The 20,552-nt window shown below is 38.8% G+C and overlaps 1 protein-coding gene across 1 annotated transcript; it reads left to right on the top strand.

Moving 5' to 3' along the window:
• The first annotated feature begins 11,523 nt into the window (after positions 1–11,523).
• LOC127156521 (circadian-associated transcriptional repressor) lies at positions 11,524–20,316 on the top strand. The gene is given in 7 exon segments (XM_051099405.1): positions 11,524–11,881; positions 14,388–14,649; positions 14,651–14,872; positions 15,385–15,460; positions 16,540–16,618; positions 18,102–18,237; positions 18,615–20,316. Coding segments are annotated over 6 exon segments (1,149 nt in total). The 5' UTR covers positions 11,524–11,881; positions 14,388–14,427; the 3' UTR covers positions 19,029–20,316.
• Positions 20,317–20,552: the final 236 nt, after the last annotated feature.

The following is a 20,552-nucleotide window of genomic DNA, read 5'->3' as shown; positions in this document are numbered from 1 at the left end:
AAATACCAGAAGCAAGTTTGCAACTGCAATGTGACCTTTGTATAAAAAACAACCTAAAGGAGCCCAAAGCTGAAGAACATAAAACATATAGAAGGAGTGAAAGCAGAAGAGCAGAACATCTCAAAGCCTGTTATGTACAGCTGACTTAGTTACATAATCAATAAACATTGCACATGGATTTCCAACCCGAACAATGTCTCCTTCTGGAATAATCCTGTTAGATTTACAATCGGTCTGTAGCTGACCACAAAACTCTGCTCGGAGTTTCATATTCTCTTACCCTTTCTCACACTATTTCTATGAAGGTGTGAGGCTGAATGTGTTTCATGATTACTTATAATGTGGGGCACAGGCTGTGTCCTCATCTGCCATCACTCATGTTCACACACACACAGGTCTTGATCAGTGTGTAGCACATGAAACACAAAGCAGATACGGCCATTAAGGATGAGTCATCTCTGCTGGCCATACTCAAAGGAGTGTTACTGAGATACACACGCCACACTTAATTTAGTCCTCCACACTATGCCAATGCAGTTGAAACATCATTTTGTCTGGTATGAAGGCACATTGTTACATCAAATGCTGAACTGAAAACCAAAAACATTCATAAAATGTAAAATTCATGTGTAAGTTTTGCAACAGTGTAACTGCTGTTTTCCAACCCCCCTCCAGCAAGGGAGTGAGAGGTCACCAACCATGGATAATGTAACAAAATACATCCACACAAACACATTGATAAATATAATGAAACAAGACACTACCAGTCAAAAGTTTTTGAACGGTAGGATTTTTAATGTTTTTAAAGAATTCTTTTCTGCTCACCAAGCCTGCATTCATTTGATCCAAAATACAACAAAAACAGTGAAATATTTTTACTATTTAAAATAACTGTTTTGTATTTGAATATATTTTAAGATGTAATTTATTCCTGTGATTTCAAAGCTATATCGTCAGCATAATTACTCCAGTCTTCAGTGTCACATGATCCTTCAGAAATCATTATAGTATGCTGAATTGCTGTTCAAGAAACATTTTTATTAGTAGTATTATCAATAAAACCTTTGAGTATATTTTTTCAGGATTCTTTGATGAATAGAAAGACCCAAATATCAGCATTTATCTGAAATAAAAAGCTTTTGTAACATTATACACTATAGTATCCAAAAGCTTGGAGTAAGTATAATTTTTTTAAAGAAATGATAGAAATTAATGCTTTTATCAAAAGTGACGATAAAGACGTTTGTAAAGTCACAAAAGATTTCTATTTCAGATGAATGCTGTTCTTCTGAATTGTTTATTCATCAAAGAAACCTTCTACTCTGTTTTCTGTTTTCAACATAATAATAATAATAATAATAATAATAATACATGTTTTTTGAGCTGCAAATCAGAATATTGGAATGATTTCAGCTTTTTTTTCAGCTAAAATTCAGCTTTGAAATCACAGATAAATTACATTTCAAAACATATTCACATAGAAAATGTTTTTTTTAAATAGTAAACATATAATTTTTACTTTAACGTAATAGTTTATGCTGTACTTTGGGTCAAATAAAAGAAGGCTTGGTGAGCAGAAGAGACTTCTTTTAAAAAACATAAAAAATCTTACTGTTCAAAAACTTTTGACTGGAAGTGTATACACATACAGTATGTTAAATATGTATCATTTTTTATATAATATTCTATTTAATTACATATTTAGATATTTTCTTGTTTTCATTTTGTAATTATTATGCTGATTGTCATCACCATAATACATTTTTTTATTTAAAATCATAATAAATGAAGCATTATAATAAACTAGATAAAAAAGTTCGTCAAGACAAACTTTAAGTTGGCTTGAGAAAGCCGGACCAGAAAGTTTGAAAAAGTTTGAAAAGTTTAAAACGTTTGAAAAGTTTGAAAAGTTTGAAAAGTTTAAATAGTTTAAGAAGTTTTAAGTTTGGATGGTTTTCAGTCTGAAATTTATATTTAGAAGTTTTAAAGTTTGAATGAGTCTGTCAGATAGATAGATAGATAATTAGCAAGTTGGTAGCATGTTTCTAGCATGATTAGCAAAGTTGCTAGCAGGTTTCTAGCATGATTAGCCAGTTGCTAGCATGTTTCTAGCATGATTAACAAAGTTGCTAGCATGTTTCTAACATGATTAGCATGTTGCTAGCATGTGTCTAGCATGATTAGCAAAGTTGCTAGCATGTTTTTAGCATGAATAGCCAGTTGTTAGCATGTTTCTAGCATGATTAGAAAAGTTGCTAGCATGTTTCTAGCATGATTAGCAAAGATGCTAGCATGTTTCTAGCATGACTAGCATGTTTCTAGCATGATTAGAAAAGTTGCTAGCATGTTTCTAGCATGATTAGCAAAGATGCTAGCATGACTAGCATGTTTCTAGCATGATTAGCATGTCGCTAGCATGTTTTTAGCATGATTAGCAAAGTTGCTAGCATGTTTCTAGCATGACTAGCATGTCGCTAGCATGTTTCTAACATGACTAGCATGTCGCTAGCATGTTTCTAGCATGATTAGCAAAGTTGTTAGCATGTTTCTAGCATGATTAGCATGTGTTTCTAGCATGTTTCTAGCGTGTTTCTAGCATGATTAGCAAAGTTGCTAGCAGGTTTCTAGCATGATTAACATGTCACTAGCATGTTTCTAGCATGATTAACATGTCGCTAGCCTGTTTCTAGCATGATTAGCATGTCGTTAGCAGGTTTCTAGCATGATTAGCATGTCGCTAGCATGTTTCTAACGTGATTAGCAAGTTGCTAGCATGTTTCTAGCATGATTAGCAAGTTACTAGCATGTTTCTAGCATGATTAACATGTCGCTAGCCTGTTTCTAGCATGATTAACATGTCGCTAGCCTGTTTCTAGCATGATTAGCATGTCATTAGCAGGTTTCTAGCATGATTAGCAAGTTGCTAGCATGTTTCTAGCATGATTAGCAAAGTTATTAGCATGATTGTGGTTGCTAGCCATAGATAGTTAGTAATGGTTAGATGATAGATAGATAGACAAATAGATAGTAATGGTTAGATGATAGATAGATAGATAGATAGATAGATAGATAGATAGATAGATAGATAGATAGATAGATAGTAATGGTTAGATAGATAGATATATAGATAGATAGATAGATAGATAGTAATGGTTAGATAGATAGATAGTAATGGTTAGATGATAGATAGATAGATAGATAGATAGATGAGTTTGAATGAGTTTAAATGGATTAGAAATACAGTACATAGAAGGGAAGCTTGATTGAGTCTCAAAGGATTCTGGGAGTTTTGACAGTTGAAATTTGAAAAGTGCTGGCTCATTTGAACATTCCGTCAATGTAAGTCTATGGGATTTTTCCCAGTTTTAAACGTCATTTTTAGGAAAACCGTAAGTCCGATCAGTTAGAAAAGATATAGCACACCCGGCGAGATCAGTCTGAAGATCTGGGCTGAGTTTGGAGTTTGTAGAGTTAAAGCTGTAGGACGAGTTAGAGTCAGAAATTTTAGTCTCAGAAGAATAATAATAATAATAACTTTAAGTTTAAGTCGGATTTCAGTAAGTTGGCTTTCTCAAGCCAACTTAATAATAGTATTAAAAAGTCTAAAAATATTATATATTTTGTGAATTACAAACAATAATAAATCAAGAACAGTGATACATTAATACTTAATTATTTATTTAATATGTAACTTTTATTTAGACTGACATAACATGCATATTACAGTAACAAAATTTGGGGTTACGAAAATAACTGTAAATCATGCAAATACATAAGCTAAATAAAATAAATGTAGCTTAAAATACAATAATTATTAGATGTTTTGGGTGGAAATGTAACCAGGACATTTCTTCGGTGGAAGATTTTTTTTTTCATATTTTTATTTAAGTCACTTTTCACCAGAGAGATTGCAGCGATTCATTTCTCGCCACCTGTGGAGATGACATTCGGGGGCGGAGGCGATGTGGGCACCCAAGTGTTTTTCTCTGTTTTTTTTATGAATGGGATAAAGAAAGACAGTGAGAAATCCAGCATTCCCCCGCAAACCCTCCATCCCACTGAATCACCAGTGTCCGTCAGACAAATCACCAAGCCAATTTTCACCTGTGACTCATCGCAGGCCTGCCACAAAGGATGAGGGGGCTGAGCGTTATTGCCTTTTTGAAAACGTGCAGCAGAGAGTCCAGCGAAAACGTGCTAGAACACGCGCAGGTGCGCAAGGGACCTTGTAATTGGCGACTGTAAAAGCAGTCACTCTGTGACGACATTTTGAAACAACTGTGATTCAAGGAGTGAAGAATGTAGCTGCTGCTGACATCTCACACTCATGAATCTTCATGGCGGAATGTGAGAGGAATACAAAAGTGAATCATACAAAAACATTTAGGTCATATTTCAAAAAGGGGAAAACTATATCTATATTTTTAAATATGGAGTGAAACAAGGCCTATCTTTTAATTGTAATCTCTTCAATATGCAACATCTGTAATATGTTTCTCATAGAAGCTTTCGTTATCTTGAGGTGACTGTGGATCTTCACGGTCTGTGATTAAATGCCTCAAACCATAATTATCTCCCAGTACACTGTAATCTCATATACACCGCAAGTTTGTTTTCCACAAGTTTTCTTGCTATGTATACAGATTATGTGTAGCTTAATAAGGTCAATTTGAAACTAGAACATGTCTTCGATAAATATTTCAGACAAACATATCATCGCTGATTACCTAACTGTGGAAGAGAAGTGACTGAGAGAACAAGAATCAGCGCAGATGTTTCAGGTTTTCTTTTTTTAGACTTGTATTCCCACAAGTTGCAAGCTTAACTGCTTTGTCATTTGTTTAGCCTGTGATGATGGTTCAACATAGGACTAAATGTTCTCATCATATTGCAGATTGTAAAGCGGCCAAGCTGAGCGTGCCGAGAAACCCCCTCTGTAAACAGAATCCAGTTGTTTGCTCTCCATTCTTTCATGCGGAGTGGTTTGGACATGTAAACGAGTGAAGAATGTGCACATCTTTCCGAGTTTATATACGAACTTGTGTACACAGGCAACAGTGTAGCACTCGACTGCACTGAGTACCATTGAGGCGAGTATAAGATAGTGACGACTGCAACAGGCAATAGTGAGTTGTGCAGGTTATCAGTGTTGTTGTCTCCCGCCCAAAAGGGAGGGTCATGGGTGCTGTTTTTAGCAGCATGTGTTTGCGACACACCTTCTTCGCAACCGAATGGGATATACAGTTACTAATTCTTGCGTCTCGCTCTAACCTCAAATAGAATCAACACAGTTGAGCCACACCTATAGCCGTGCTTGCACCTCCCCCTCACAATGACAGTAAGACATAAAACAAAAGTCAGCGTCTGTGATATGCGCATAATAAACCACTAAAGAATTATAGCTATGAACTCACACCATGAACAATAATTCAAAAGATAGTGATACTACAGAATGATAACATTTTGTTTATTAGAACTGTGCACTGATGTTTTGGCATGTGCCGGAAGTCGGGGGTTAATGTTTTTATTGTTTATCAGCTGGAAAGAAATTGTTTTGAAACTCCAACAATATTGTTTCTTTCTGTTTTAATTGTTTGTTATGGTGAACATCACTATTAATAATTGCAAAGATTAATATTGGTATTGAATGGGCCCTGAAAGCGATAATGATTAGTTAACTATAACGAACAATGTTAGCGTCTACACCTGTTTATTATAAGCATGTGCTGCAATTATGCCATCTGTCACTTTAAAGGCTTGAACTCATTAAAAGTCAGCTGGATTCTGTTTTGCTGTCAATGTTTAACATTTATCAGTGAAAAAATGTTTTGAAACTGACCCCAACTTTATCGTTCCTCTCTGATGCTCATTAGTTATGCGAATGTCACTATTAATAACTGGAAACATTAATACTTTATAGCTGTTATTACGGTTATCGAATAGGCCTTATGAGCAATAATTATTAGGGAACTATAACGACAATTATATTAGCGTCCACGCCAAGCATGTGCTGCAATGATGTCATTTGTCACTTTAAAAGCTTGAACTCATTAAAGTCAGGTGGATTCTGACTGGCTGTTAATGTCTTGAATGTTTAAAAATTTACATTATTGTTCCTCAGTTATTGTTAGTTATGGTGGACGTCACTATTTCAATAGAATTTGAAAGATTATTAAAACATTATAGTTGTCGTTATCATTATCAAATGGCCTTTAGCGTGATAATTGTAATGTAACTTTAACTATATTAGCGTCTACGCCAATGGACGATAACTTTTTTATAAGCATGCACTGCAATTGTCGTCTGCCGCTTTAAATGTTCAAGCACTTTAAAGTCGAGTGGATTCTGATTGGCTGCCAATGTTTTAACGTTTATCAGTGGGGAAAAATAAACATTTTGAAACTGACTCCAACATTATTGTTCTTCTCTGTCGTTATCGCTAGTTGTAGTGTGAATGTCACTATTCTCACAGAATTAAAAAGATTATCAAAACTATATATATATTGTTGCTATCGTAAAAAATGGTATTATCGTTCCTCTCTGTCGTTAACGTTAGTTGTGGTGAGAATGTCACTATTCTCATAGAATTAAAAAGATTACCAAAAGTATATAGTTGTCGTTATTATATAAAAAAAGTTTAAAAATGGACTCAAACGTTATCGTTTCTCTAGGTGTGAACGTCACTATTCTCATAGAATTAGAAAGATTATTAAAACTTTATAGCTGTCATTATCATTATCGAATGGACTTTAGTGTGATAATTATTAAGATAACTTTCTCAATAACTACATTAGCAACCACACCAATGGACGATAACTTTGTTTATTATAAGCATGCATTGCAATGATGTCATCTGTCACTTTAAATGCTTGAACTCGTTAAAGTCAGGTGGATTCTGATTGGCTGTTAATGTTTTGAATGTTTATCAGTTGAAAAAAAGATTTTGGAAACTGACTCCAATGTTATCGCTCCTCTGTCGTTACTGTTAGTTATGGTGAACGTCACTATTTTTATAGAATTATCAAATGCCTTTAGTGCGATAACTGTAAGATAACTTCAACAATATTAGTGTCCACACTGATGGACGATAACTTTATTATAATCATGCACTGCAATTGTTGTCTGCCGCTTTAAATGTTCAAGCACTAAAGTTGAGTGGATTCTGATTGGCTGCCAATGATTTTAACGTTTAGGGAAAAAAACATTTTTTTGAAACTGACTCCAACGTTATTGTTCTTCTCTGTCATTATCGTTAGTTGTATAAGAATTAAAAAGATTATCAAAACTATATAGTTGTCGTTATTGTAAAAAAAAAAATGTTTCAAAACTGACTGAATGTCACTGTTCTCAAAGAATTAGAACGATTATTAAAACTTTATAGTTGTTGTTATCATTATCGAATGGACATCAGTGTGATAATTATAAGATAACTATAACAATAATTATATTAGCGTCCACACCAATGGACAATAATTTTACTATAAGCATGCACTGCAGTTATGTCGTCTGCCGCTTCAAATGTTCAAGTGATTTGAAGTTGAGTGGATTCTGATTAGCTGTCAGTATTTTTAACGTTTATCAGTTGGAAAAAAAAAAACCTCCAATGTTATTGTCCACTCTGTCGTTATTGTTAGTTGTAGTATAAACGTCACTATTCTCATAGAATTAGATTATTAATTCTTTATAGCTGTTATCATCGTTATCGAATGGCCTTTAGTACAATACTTATGAGATAACCATAACAATATCTATATTAGTGTCCACACCAATGGACAATAATTTTATTATAATCATGCACCGCAATTATGTCGTCTACTGCTTTAAATGTAGCTTTTTAAAGTCGAGTGGATTCTAAATGGCTGTCAATGTTTGTAATGTTTGTGAATTGGAATTTTTTTTTGAACACTGACTCCAACGTTATCATTCCTCTCTGTCACCATAGTTAGTTGTGGTGTGAATGTCACTATTCTCATAGAATTAGAAAGATTATTAAAACTTTATAGTTGTTGTTATTGAATGGCCTTTAGTGTGATAATTATAATATACTATAACAATAACGATATTAGCATCCACCCCAATAGACGATAACTTTATTATAAGCACGCACTGCAATCATGTTGTCTACCGCTTTATATGTTTGAGCTCTTTAAAGTCAAGTGGATTCTGATTGGCCTTCAATGTTTATCAGTTGGAAATAAATGTTTCAAAACTGACTACACATTATCGTTCCTCTCTGTCATTGTTCTTAGTTCTAGTGTGAACGTCACCATTTTCATATAATTACAAAGAATGTTAAAACTTCATAGCTGTCGTTATCGTTATCGAATGGTTTTTAAAACCGACTCCAACGTTATCCTCTTATCATTAGTTGCAGTGTAAATGTCACTATTGTTATAAGAATTAAAAAGATTATTAAAACGTTATAGTTGTCATTATCGAATGGACTTTAGTGCAATAACTATATTAGCGTCCAAACCAATAGACGATAACTTTATTATAAGCCTGCACTGCAATTGTTGTCGTCTGCTTTAAATGTTTGAGCTCTTTAAAGTCAAGCAGATTCTGATTGGCTGTCAATGTTTTTAACGTTTATCAGTTGAAAAAAAAAAAAAAGTTTTGAAGCGGACTTTAACGTTATTGTCCTCTGTCGTTATTGTTAGTTGTAGTGTAAACATCACTGTTCTCATAGAATTAGATTATTAATACTTTATAGTTGTCGTTGTTGTTATCGAATGGCCTTTAGTGCGATAATTATAATATAACTATAACGATATTAGCTACCACACCAATGGACGATAGCTATTATAAGTATATTGTCAGTTATGTTGTCTGCCACCTTTAAATGTTCAAGTCGAGTGGATTCTGATTGGCTGTCAATCCCTTGGTGTGAACGGACCATGAACGATACTTATAACATTAACTATAACGACAACTATTTAAGCACTACACCAAGAGATGATAACGATCTGTTCATTAAGCAGGCACTGCAGTTTTGTTGTGTGGTGCTGCAAATGCTTAACTGTTCAAATTCAGGTCAACCCTGATTGGCTGTCAATGTTTTTATTGTCCATCAGCTTGAAAAAAGTTCTGTAAGAGTATATTCACATTAGCAAAAATTTTTGGGCAAAAAAAATTCCACAGAAGTCACTTTCAAACTAAGCAGATTTCTGTCAGTCAGTAAAGTGAATTTGAGTGACCAACTTGAACATGGACAAAATCTACTCCTGATCGCATGGATTCCAATTGAAATGACCGAATTTCATGGTAACGTTCCTCTGTGTTGTTATCAACACCGTCTTTACTATAATAGTATTAGAGCGATTAATAAAACTTCATAGTCATAGCTGTCGTTATCGTCCATGAGGTGAACGGACCTTTACCGAGGAACAGCCACAGCAAGAGCTTACAAACTGGCCTGAACATGCCATTACTGGCCACAGAAGGGCCCGTTCCCAGAAGATAGTATGTACTTAAAACCAGACCGGTTTGTATGCAGTCACTAATCCATTTGGGTGGCGTCTTTGGCTCAGATCAAAACCCACAATGTTTTGTTAATGTTCTCCTGGTTGTCAAATACCGGCAGGAACAGAGTGGGAGAGAGATGGAAGAAACATTCTGTTCGCATCAATTATGATTTTCAATTGTGCAAAGCCGAGAGGAGAGACAGAAGATGGGTGGGTTTTTTTCTCACATGTGCTCACGTTTTCCGGGGAGGAGGACTATGACTCATTGGCTCCAGGCGTTGAATCTTTGTCTGGACTCCAACCAGAGATCCCACCCCCCAGAGAGATGCAGCGACTGTGAGTCCTTATTTGCTCTTCACCGTCACAGCCACCAACTTGCTCACCGCACCACGGCATGAGCGTGAAAATACCAGTGGACGCTGACCACCTGGCGTGTCATTTCCCTCCCATTCGTGCTGTTTGAAAGGACCAAAGTGCGCCGAATAATGCGAGACGGAATACAGCCGATCAGCCTCACCTGCTGTGGGGCTTTTAGAGAAAGTGCAACATTCTTAACACAGCAAGTGAACTACTTTGGAATGTTTTTCCGCCCTGCCCCCCTCACCATGGAAACTCCACCGGCTGTGTAAAAACAGTGCGAGCGTAAAGGCGTCACGTGTGTAATCCAACACGAAACAGAACGCGGTGTCCTATCACGTTCTGTCTCATTCATTCATTCGACTTGGTCCACATACGACCAGCTGTGCACATTGCGGTTGGGCAGGGGCAGGTAAGGATAAGCCCCGCAACAATGCTTCTGGGTATCCAGTGATACAGAGAGCGATAGCAGCAATGTGCACACTGAATGGCTTATTAGACACATGTGTCGCTGGCTCGTGGCACATGCAAATGTTTCAACACTGCTCTGTTTACAGTTGCGAAACAATCAATAGACCTAAAAGTGGGCTAGAAGTCGTAAATGTCCAGTCCATAGGTCACTATCATGAAAAACCCTAAAATCCAATAAATATATATAGAATTTTAAACATATATTTTAGATGAAAATAAATGCTATTTAAGGTTCAAATATGTATATATATATATATATATATGTTGTTGTTTTTGGCATTGTGACAGTCACGGTTCACCTTCTTGAGTTCATATATATACATTACATATGTGTGTCTGTGTGTTTGTGTGTGTGTGTGTATATATATATATAGTCTCTCTTTGTTTTTAAAACTGTAGCTAGTGTTAGCAAAAGTGTCAAGTATTTTAAACAAATTGCATCATTTTTTAATATCTCAAATGTATTATTAAATGTAAATGCAATAGTAATTTGTGGCACAATCTGTCTCTCTCACATTTTAATATGCTTACAAAAATTAACCATGATTTTACTACAAAACTACAGTTGCTACACTAACCATAGTTTAACCACGGTGTAGTAAAACTGTGGTTATACAAATGGTAATCAATACGTCAAAAAAACATGGTTACTACACTTTTACTATAATAAAAACATGGTTAATTTTCATAAAGGCAGTTTCGCTAAACACTAATATTCTACTGTAAGTGTAAACAAACCAGTAACGTTTTTCTGATGTACTTCAAATATGTAAATGGATAACAATTTGATACTTTTCCCATTATACCTTATGAAACACATTCTAATGAAAAGAGCACCATCAGCATAGCTAGCTTGTTGTGGTTACCCATTGTGGCTAATATAATTTCTATCAGCGTCTATTTATAGGTGAAAAATATGCCCTCTAACTTGTATGAAAACCTGTTGAAGCAAATATACATAAGGTTATAAAAATATATGAACTTTTACCTCCTTTGGGGCGTGGGGGTGGCCCCTATAATTAGGGGAGTCAGACCCTCCCAAACCCCCCCATTATTCACACCAGTGTTTTAGCATACGCTAATCAAACATCATCTGATGTTACATTTTAAAAAGCGACCTAACCCTAACATATGAGAGGGAGGCGCATCTGTGTCGTCATCCCATCCGAGCTAATGAGGTATATATAAAAAAACTTAGTAACTGTGAACAACAAAAAAAAAAGCGCTCGGAGTTGACATTCTGTCCGCCTGTTGGAATGAAACCGATCCGCGTGTCCACGTGTTTTGTTAATTTACATATCATTTTAATATGTAAGCTCGTCTCCCCTATCAGCCGAGGCTTGCGCCCAACGCAAACTCTATTTGTCAGACTCTGCTCTGGATGCACAAATCGGAAAGCCCTGCGTTTTTGCACCCGCCCTCTTAGACACGTTGCCTTGGGAGAAGTAACACGGGGCCACACAACTGCAGGTCTACATCACTGAAACCACGTACACCTCTCAACAGAGGCTCGATCGGGCGCTCCAGTTGTCTTTGGATATACTGCTGAAACAAAGGACAGTGCGACCATTCGTCCCATCCGGCTTGAGGTAGGACTCGCGTTTTAAATACCAGAAATCGCTTGTGAATATATGTTTTTGTTGAGTATAGGATATACACACATATAGGGAAAGCACTGCGTTTATATAAGCTTAATGTATATGCAGCTATGTTGGAAGATGCCGCTGCGTGAATGCATCCGCTTAATGTAAAACGGAGAAAATGGTTTGTTTTATTTTATTATAATCTGAATATCACTTTTTATACTCCTTAACGTATTTATAGTACATAATGCAGCTTATATGATTATTAGTCTGTTGTGTTTATAGAAACTGTATCCGTTTCATGCGACTAGCTGTTTTAATATATTAACAATACGTAATACATGTTTTAAAATGCCAGAATTGCGGTGGTCCTGTCTTGGTAGGGTGTATTAAGGTGTTAGTTATCATAAGGGCCCCACCCTCAGTGATCACACAGGTACATTATACGGCTTTTGTTTTATTTCATAACCATTTTAATATTAATAAACGTGTTGCCCATAGCAACCGATATTACTGGCAGGCGTATAAGAAACACGTCTCGGTTACATGACTTCCTACATTTGTAGTTGCGCTAAACCTCGCTATTAAATAATAGTCACGTGCCCGCTTTGTCTGCGTTCACACTGGTAACTAAACGTAAAAACATAAGCTTTCTTTGTTTTGCCAAGTTACCGGTTAGCACAAACTAATAAAGCGCCTTTTCATCCTCGTCCCCAGCTGTCGACAAAACTTGTAAAAGTATCCGATGTAGGCAGTTATTTCGCTATGAAAGAGGAGCCTGTTCGCGAACGCCAGTGGCGTTTTGTTTGATTAAACTTTTGATGAAACGGGTATTGACAGGAAAAAGCTGGTCAGCAATTACGTCCATTTGGAAAGGCTGATCTTTGTGACCGTTATAAAGCCAATTAGTCCTGTGCTTGAGGTAGAGCTATTACATAATGTGGCTTTATTGGTAGGGCAGAACTCTGGCTCAGCAGTCCATTTGTTTGCAATGATACCGAGCAGCTGATAGACGGATTAAATGCCCAAGTGATGTGAATGTGCTTAGGCAATCCGAAAATCTTTTGACACTGTTGATGCATCTAGTGTTACGTACACAGTTTATGTAGTACATTATATACTTGTATATCTAACTTATCTATCTATAAGCTCAATTGTATACAAAAGTTGCATTGTGGTCAGTTATGTAAAACCCATACATGTGTGCATTTGGAGAACCAATCCTTTTGTAATAACTGAAAGTGAGTGTTATATTGTAAAGGATGATTCAGTGTTAGTATTCAATAAAAGCCTATTTTTAGTCTAAAAAATAATTTAGATGTTACAACATGAAGCATGTTTTAGGTCACCTGCAAATACAGTGTACTGGCATTGTCTGTTTTTTAGTCATAAATGTGTAATTTTACGAACACGCATCATGTACACCTCCTGTTGATTCATAAGAAGCCCTCCATTTTAAAAAGATGAGTGGTCAGCATTTGCTTCTGTACGACATGTGCCTTTAGCAAAGATTCATGGTTTGCCTCATTAAACGTGACGTTGTAAACACTCCTTTTATGTGTATTCCTCAAGGCCTGTCTATTATGAATTACCAAGACCTGATGGAACTGATAATACAAGCAGAAAAAATTACTTGTAATGCTCAAGGCCGCAGATCTAGTCCCAGCTGTCCTGGACTATTTTCAAATCACCCTCGTTTTACTTTTAGATGTAACCAGCAAACACTACCTGCATTTAGGCACAAACTGGTAATGCATGAATCTGGGAAATGTATTAATAAAAGGCCGCCGAAGGAATGGCACTATTAAAACGGCTTATTTCTAGGTCCTTTGTTCCATGTCAAATGGTGGTCACCATGGTTGCGGCGTTCCGGTCTCATTGAATAAACAAACAGGGCTTTGAATGCATGCTTTTTTTGTCACCTGCTTCATCACAGCCTTCTAGTTCTGTAAGGCTACATTTTCAAGTGTTTTTCAATTAGGTGCAATCAGAACAAACAAATGCATGTGCAGCACTGGACGCACATTTGTTCCAAGCAGACTGCAGAAAAAAATCTTGTTTTATACATCTCAGCTTAGCTACCCCTGTTAAGACAATGTTATTTACAGGTTTTGATTCTGTTAGTGCACAGAAGAAGTGGTGTTGTTGTTGACGACATGAGAATTAACCGTAAACGTCCGTTTCATGAGTCCTCGGCACTATTTAAGTCTTTTTTATGGCTGTTGTTTATCTTTAGGTGTTGTGCAAGACTCATGTGTTGTGTCTGGAAAACAACCTGCATGAATTTGGTATCCCAAAGGGTTTGATTAAAGATGCGTGCTTAAGTTGTGATTCTGGACCACTGGTATCTGCAAGTCTGTGTTATTGCTTTTATTTTCGTGACCAAACCAATACAATAAAAGAGAGAACATTCCTTCTCTATTAGACGATTTCATGCTTGTATTGTGTAACGGTGTTTATTACTAACGTTTCTGGAAATTGGAAATTAAAGTACTCCCTGTTTCCCCCACAGGTCAGTGATGGTCCGTGCTGGTTAGACCCTGCTTCCTAAGATGTCAGCTTCAGATTCGGACTATTCCATTGACTGGCTGGCCAGTGACGATGAGGACAACGATAGTGAGTTAGAACCAGACTGTACCAAAGTGCAGGGACAAACCACCTTGCCAAAATCCCCCTCCTCGGGGGTCATCCAGGGGGCCCAGACTTGCCAGTCGCTCTCAAAGAGGAATGGAGATAAAGGGGAGGTAATGGACAAAGAGAACATGAGCTCTCGGGGGAAGTTCTCCTTCCAGCTGCGATAGTTCCGACTACAGCGAGAACGGTGGCCATTGTCACCTGGGACAAGAGGCTCGGACCAATTACAGCCGATGCCCCGAGAGCCCTGTAGGCAAAAAGAGGCAGGTGCTGAAGAGAACACGGAGCTCCATGGTGCCAGAGCAAAGGGAGAGGCAGCTCACACCTGAACAAATGGAGAAAGACAGGCTGTTCGCATGCAAGGTGAGACGTGCCACTTTTTGACTTGTCCGCATGCCAGGGAAGGGACATGGTGTTCTGAAAAGCACCCTTATCTTCTGCATGATCTATCTCCACCCGAGCAGAATAAATCGAAAAAAAAAAAAAAAACTTTGAAGCAGAACCACTTCCAGGAAGACCCCTCCTGCGTGTGTTCTTACTAGGTGAAAAGTGAATGAGTCACACAAGGCCATTGAACGAAGAAACTTGATGGTTTCCTCTATTTTACAGAATTTCAATGACAACTCTCATTCCATTACATTTGCGCAAATGTGTGAGACAGTAGATGAGTCACTTTGTTTTGCATCACAATGTTCTTCTGGAAATGATGAGCCGTAGAAAGGTCTTAACTTGATGTTTTTTTGTTTAGGGTAATTGACAAAGTGTACTGTCAACATCCTAAAATGAAAACATCAAAACTCAAAATTGTTCGAGAAATGCAAAAAGTGAAAAGCTAAACAGTAAGCAAATACTGAATGATGCTCTTTGTTTTGCAGTGCTTGGAGCTGCAGTGTTACATTCACCCACTGTCCTCAATCCTTAATGGCCTCCGCTCAGGCAGATACCGAGAACGTGAGTAATCCTTCATTTGTTTTTGAGTCTTCTGCATATGCCTCCAAAACCAAGCATGGTTAGATCGGTATACATGGAGAACAGCCAAACTAGAGGCAGCAGGCCGTGGTACGAGAAGTGTGTCATGAGATTTGAGACTGAGATGTGTCATGAATACACATAAAACGAGGCTCTCATATCAACCACAGTCATTTCCTGGTGGCACATGCTACCTCGCTTAGTCATAATTAAACATGTATAGTTGAAAGACGTGCGTCTAAACCAGTGCAAACCGCACGCCTCCAAAAATACCCAAGGACCTCAATTGAAATACCAAAGGCACTGTGGAGATAAACTCAAGGGTTTGTGCTGACCGTCTCATTTGTGTTCCTGACTATTAGGATAAAATATTCTAACACTTGACTTAGTGGTTTTTGTGGCTATTGTAACTCTTAATACAAATAATTACTGTAAAATCTGCAACCAGGCAGTACAGTACGATTAAAAGCACAGTGACACTCCTCAAACATATTAAACATCAAACCTGGACAGGGAGATACTAATCGTAGAAGTTAAGTCAAGTCAAATGTAAAACCGTAAAAGCGATGCCATCTGGAAAAGCGTGGTATTACTGTTCTTAGTTTTACACATACAAACACCTGCCCACGCAATATTCTGGTTGACTGACTGTTACCCTGCACAGCATTTTCACTTTCAGAGCGGGCAGAAAAATAACTTGTTACTGAAATCTTGATGCATAGTGGCTGGTTGGGACACTCATTTTGAGCTAGACATTGCTGTGAAACACCAACAGATGGTATTTGCAATATTGGGTACTTAAAAGTTTTATTGGCTAGAACCCCACACATGCTAGAAAACAGGTTGCATACCAGGCAGACCTGCTTATAGGGCTTAGTCTGGGACCGCTGTCAGTGCAAGGCTATGGGCGACACCGGACTTCCTGGCCACAGAGACACCAAGTCTGTCCTCCCACATGCTTCACAAGAACCCATCTGCCTTGCAGACGTAGTGCGGCCTGTCAGAGACAATAAGCTGGCATTGCTTGTAAAAGAGTTTAAGCTGTATCTTCTTCTTTTCAGGCCTCAGCACTTTTCAAGAGAGTGTGGCCATGGACCGCATCCAGAGGATAATGGGGGTCCTGCAGAATCCCTGCATGGGGTGAGTTTCCTGCTGTTTTTCTTCACCTTACTCATGGGCGGCTTGAGGGTGGGCTTTAGTCCGCACAGCACTCCATCACGGATCGATCGGATGGATGTTGTGTCCATTTACTTAATCTACCTCAATCCACTTTGAACTTCTTGTGAGGGAATCTTGTTTCAGTGCTTGGGGTTTACGCACATTAGTGGCAAGGTTGAATTCGCCCACATCACTTGCGAATGACTTCTACGCCCTCTGGTCTGTCTAAGGAATTCTTATGAATGTCTTGGCTCTGAGGCTATAAGTAAACGAGTCAAGGAAATGTGAAAACACATGGCTTCACAGCATGATGCTTGGTCCAGAGCAGCAAGGGGGGCCTCTGGGCCTTTGCGGACCTGCCACCACAAATCTAAAAGTGGCTGGACAAGAATAGAACTCGAACGCAGGTCGTTAAAAATGTCCAGCTCCCTTGAGGGAGTAGCCTGTCATCCGATTGATTAGCCTTCCTCCGGCTAGACTATGATGTCGTCTTTGGGAGGAGTCAGTGCTTCTTCTGCATCAGATGACCTCATAGTGGGTCAGGCTGGGCTTAGGTGCGTCGTTTACTTTTCGTCTTAACTGTATCTGGCACGCAGCCCAGATCTGTTCTCATTGTATTGCATTGTGCTACTTCACGAGTCCAATATTCACATAAGTGCAGAGTCTAGAACATCAAGTCCGATGGTGTACTTTGGGTCGCATCCAACAGTGTTGAAACCTGCGTGGCATGGAAACATGCCTAGCAGAATGTACGCCTGAAACGTGCCACTAAAAACATAGATGATGTGGTTTTGGGTGGGGTCTTAATTCAGGTCATCTGATCGAGGCACTGAGCCAAGCAGACGGGGGCAGCAAAGCGGGGGCGTGACTGCCTCCCCACCACATGACTCCCGTCAACTTTCCATTGTGCCAGCTGGCAAATCTCCCAACACAAAGGCACGTCAGAAAAGGGAATATAAAAGTAACTTTTATGGCAGTAGCCGTTTAAATTTTTTAAATACTGAGAATGGGGCCACAGCAGATTCTTTGATCATGTGACTTGCACTAATCCCCATTAACCATCTGTCGGGGGCTGGTGTGAGTCAATGGGCACCATGTGCGTGTGTCTGCATCACTGCTCCTTAGCGCAACTATTTCTTCTCCCCGTGACGTGGATGCCAGTGCCCCGCTGCAGGCTTATGTCTATATTTAGAGGCGAGGGAAACGGTTGCTCTCCATGCCACGTGTGTGTACAAACATGTGTGAATCAACACAGGAGCTGTTCTCATTTTGAGAAACACGTTTGTGTGCTGGTGTGTATGCTTGATGCAGTGTACTTGCGGTCGAATGTTCCTTTAACTTGCCTGACACCAGACGAGGTGTTACAGAACAGTAGACTTTCACTTTCAGTCACGTCAAGTCTCAAAACTTAAACGTACATTGGTGGGTTAGCAGACTTAAATATTGTCCTTCCTGTGCCATGCAGAGAAAGATACGTCAACATCATTCTGAAAATGGAGGAAATGTTGAAGAACTGGTTCCCTCACATAAAACCTCAACGAAGCGACCAAGCCAACACTGCAGCGCTGATGGAGGAGACGACCCTGTCTAAGAAACCCAAGGTAAGGAACTTGAAGAGCTGTCACGAACATGTGTAAGTTAAGACGACAGGCTAATAGAAAGGGAGAGACTGAAATACCCATTATACTTTAATCACTAGACCAGAGAGGAACAGGACAGACAAGAAGGGATTAAAATCTATTTTTACAGTTGTATGGGTATAAAATGCACATCTCATGTTCGTTAAGAACAATGACGAAAAAGAACAGGTTATTTTGGAAAGCTTTCAGAGGACAGATCAAAGTCAGTGAAGTCAAAGGACATTCTTAGGATAAGAACTTAAATCTCTTTTAAACTTTTTGTCTTAAAGTCAACTGCGAAGATCTTCAATGTTTCCGTTGCAATCTTAAGTAATTCTCCCTCTTTCAATACTTCACAGTTGTCTCCAGCTACATCTCCCCTGCTCACTGGCATTGCAAACCCTGCCACCACAAGTGCCCTTTCCATGGGTAACAAGGCAATGAGAGTCAGCGACCTCACTCCCCCAGGGCCCTACTCTGCAACCAACCTAAAATGGCTCCATACATCACCCATCTGCTCCCCGACGGCCGAACAGGCTCAGGGGACCGTTCGGAACTTTCTGACAGCCCACAGGGACAGGGACGCAACACAGGACAACTCAGTGTCCTCCAGCACAGACCGTCTGTGCAAGACAGAGTCTGCTCCCAGTCGACCACCTCCGGCCAAGATTAACGCGCCATGCCTTGAGAGACTTCTTAAATCCACAGAGAGTATCATCACTCAGAAAGGCCCAGCGAGCTTGGGTGGCATGGCAGCCGGTGGATGGTCCTAGTCCTTCGAAAAGGCTCTGGGAGATCAGAGCCTAGCTAGAGCGTGACTGCCCCCAGCTGGTCTGGAGTCACCAGACTCCAGCGCAATCCCTGCCTCCATTCTAGCCTTGCGGAGAGGCACAGAACGCAGCAGAGGGAGTTCAGCACAGCCCAACAAACCAGCGACACGTTCGGTTACGGACTGAAAAAGTGTCGGCGTGTGATCTCTGTGCGTGTACGTCTGCATCTATTCCCTTTCTGTTGGACTGCAGAGTGAGTTGTAGCAGTGTGTGTGTGTGCGTGCGTGTGTGAGTTGGGGGGGTTTAGGAAGGTTTTGTGATCTTGGCTCACCTTCGTACTTTACCTTTTGAGATGGTTTCCTCTTGAAACAAAGAAAGAGGAAAGATCTCCTGTGGCGGCAGCATCCGATGAGGCAGCATATTGGTATCTGTGAAAAAGCTAATCTCTAGACAAAACAAAGCAGCCTTTTTTCCAGAAAGGGAAGGGAAAAGAGGGAGGAATTTATTCTGGGAACACTTCAGATATTCCAGTGTGTTAGTGATCTCTATAGTAGGTGTGGTTGAATGTGAATTTATTGCTTTAGTTTGCTCTTTGAATCCACTCTCTAGAGTTGATTTGATGTGACTGTTACTTCATAGGTTTAAACTTCTAGCTACGTTTTTTGGTACAACGGTTCTACCTCAATCTGACACCGTGTCTCCGGTAGTGTATGGATACAATAAGTACGTACACGCACTCAGAGCGAGGAAACTTCATAAAACGCATCAATACAGTGAGCGAAACACACCGAACTAACACGGGAGTCTCACTTCACAAGACAAAGCTCTGGAGGCTCGACTGGTGCCATTGTAAAGAATGTGAACTGCAAATTTTCGCTTTTTTTTTTTTTTTTTTTTTTTTGTTAGCATCCCAGTTCAAGGGCATATAGTGCCTGTCAATTCGATGTCAAACTGTGCCTCTTCACTGGTTTTGAAGGGAGAGCGTGAACTATCCAGAATACCTGACGCCTCTGAAGGATGTACAAAAAGAAAATCAGGAACCTTCAAAACTCCTGCCATTCATTTTCTGCTATCAACAAGTAAATTATTTGAAACTCTTGCCAACTACTTCCTGTGGTCATGTGACACAATGACATTTCGGTTTGCCACAGAGCTGGACAATATCTAAGAGGGAAAAGGTATTAACTGTGTACATATTTGGAAAAGTTGTTAATTTACCCTTGCAAAGTGGCCTTTATAGTGTAATATTTTATACTTTCAGAAATAAATGTGGTTATATTTGTTTGCTGTATTCATTTGTCTTCAAGCATTTTGTGTTTCAACTGCACATAGAAAATAGTCAGCTGTTAAGGGATTTTTTTAATGGACAATGCCGGGACAACAGTTAATGCAAAATGCAGAATATTTATAAAATATTTAGGTTTTAAAGATAGACATAAAAAAACTGAATGCTATGCAAGTCTGACACCCAACATTTCACAAGGATTGTCTTTAGTTCAGTCAAAACAATGTTATACCACATCTAAT

Source organism: Labeo rohita, chromosome 25 (genome assembly GCF_022985175.1).
Source record: "Labeo rohita strain BAU-BD-2019 chromosome 25, IGBB_LRoh.1.0, whole genome shotgun sequence".
NCBI lineage: Eukaryota > Metazoa > Chordata > Actinopteri > Cypriniformes > Cyprinidae > Labeo > Labeo rohita.
The sequence above is the reverse complement of the archived record's forward strand: the minus strand, read 5'-3'. Positions and strand labels throughout refer to the sequence as shown.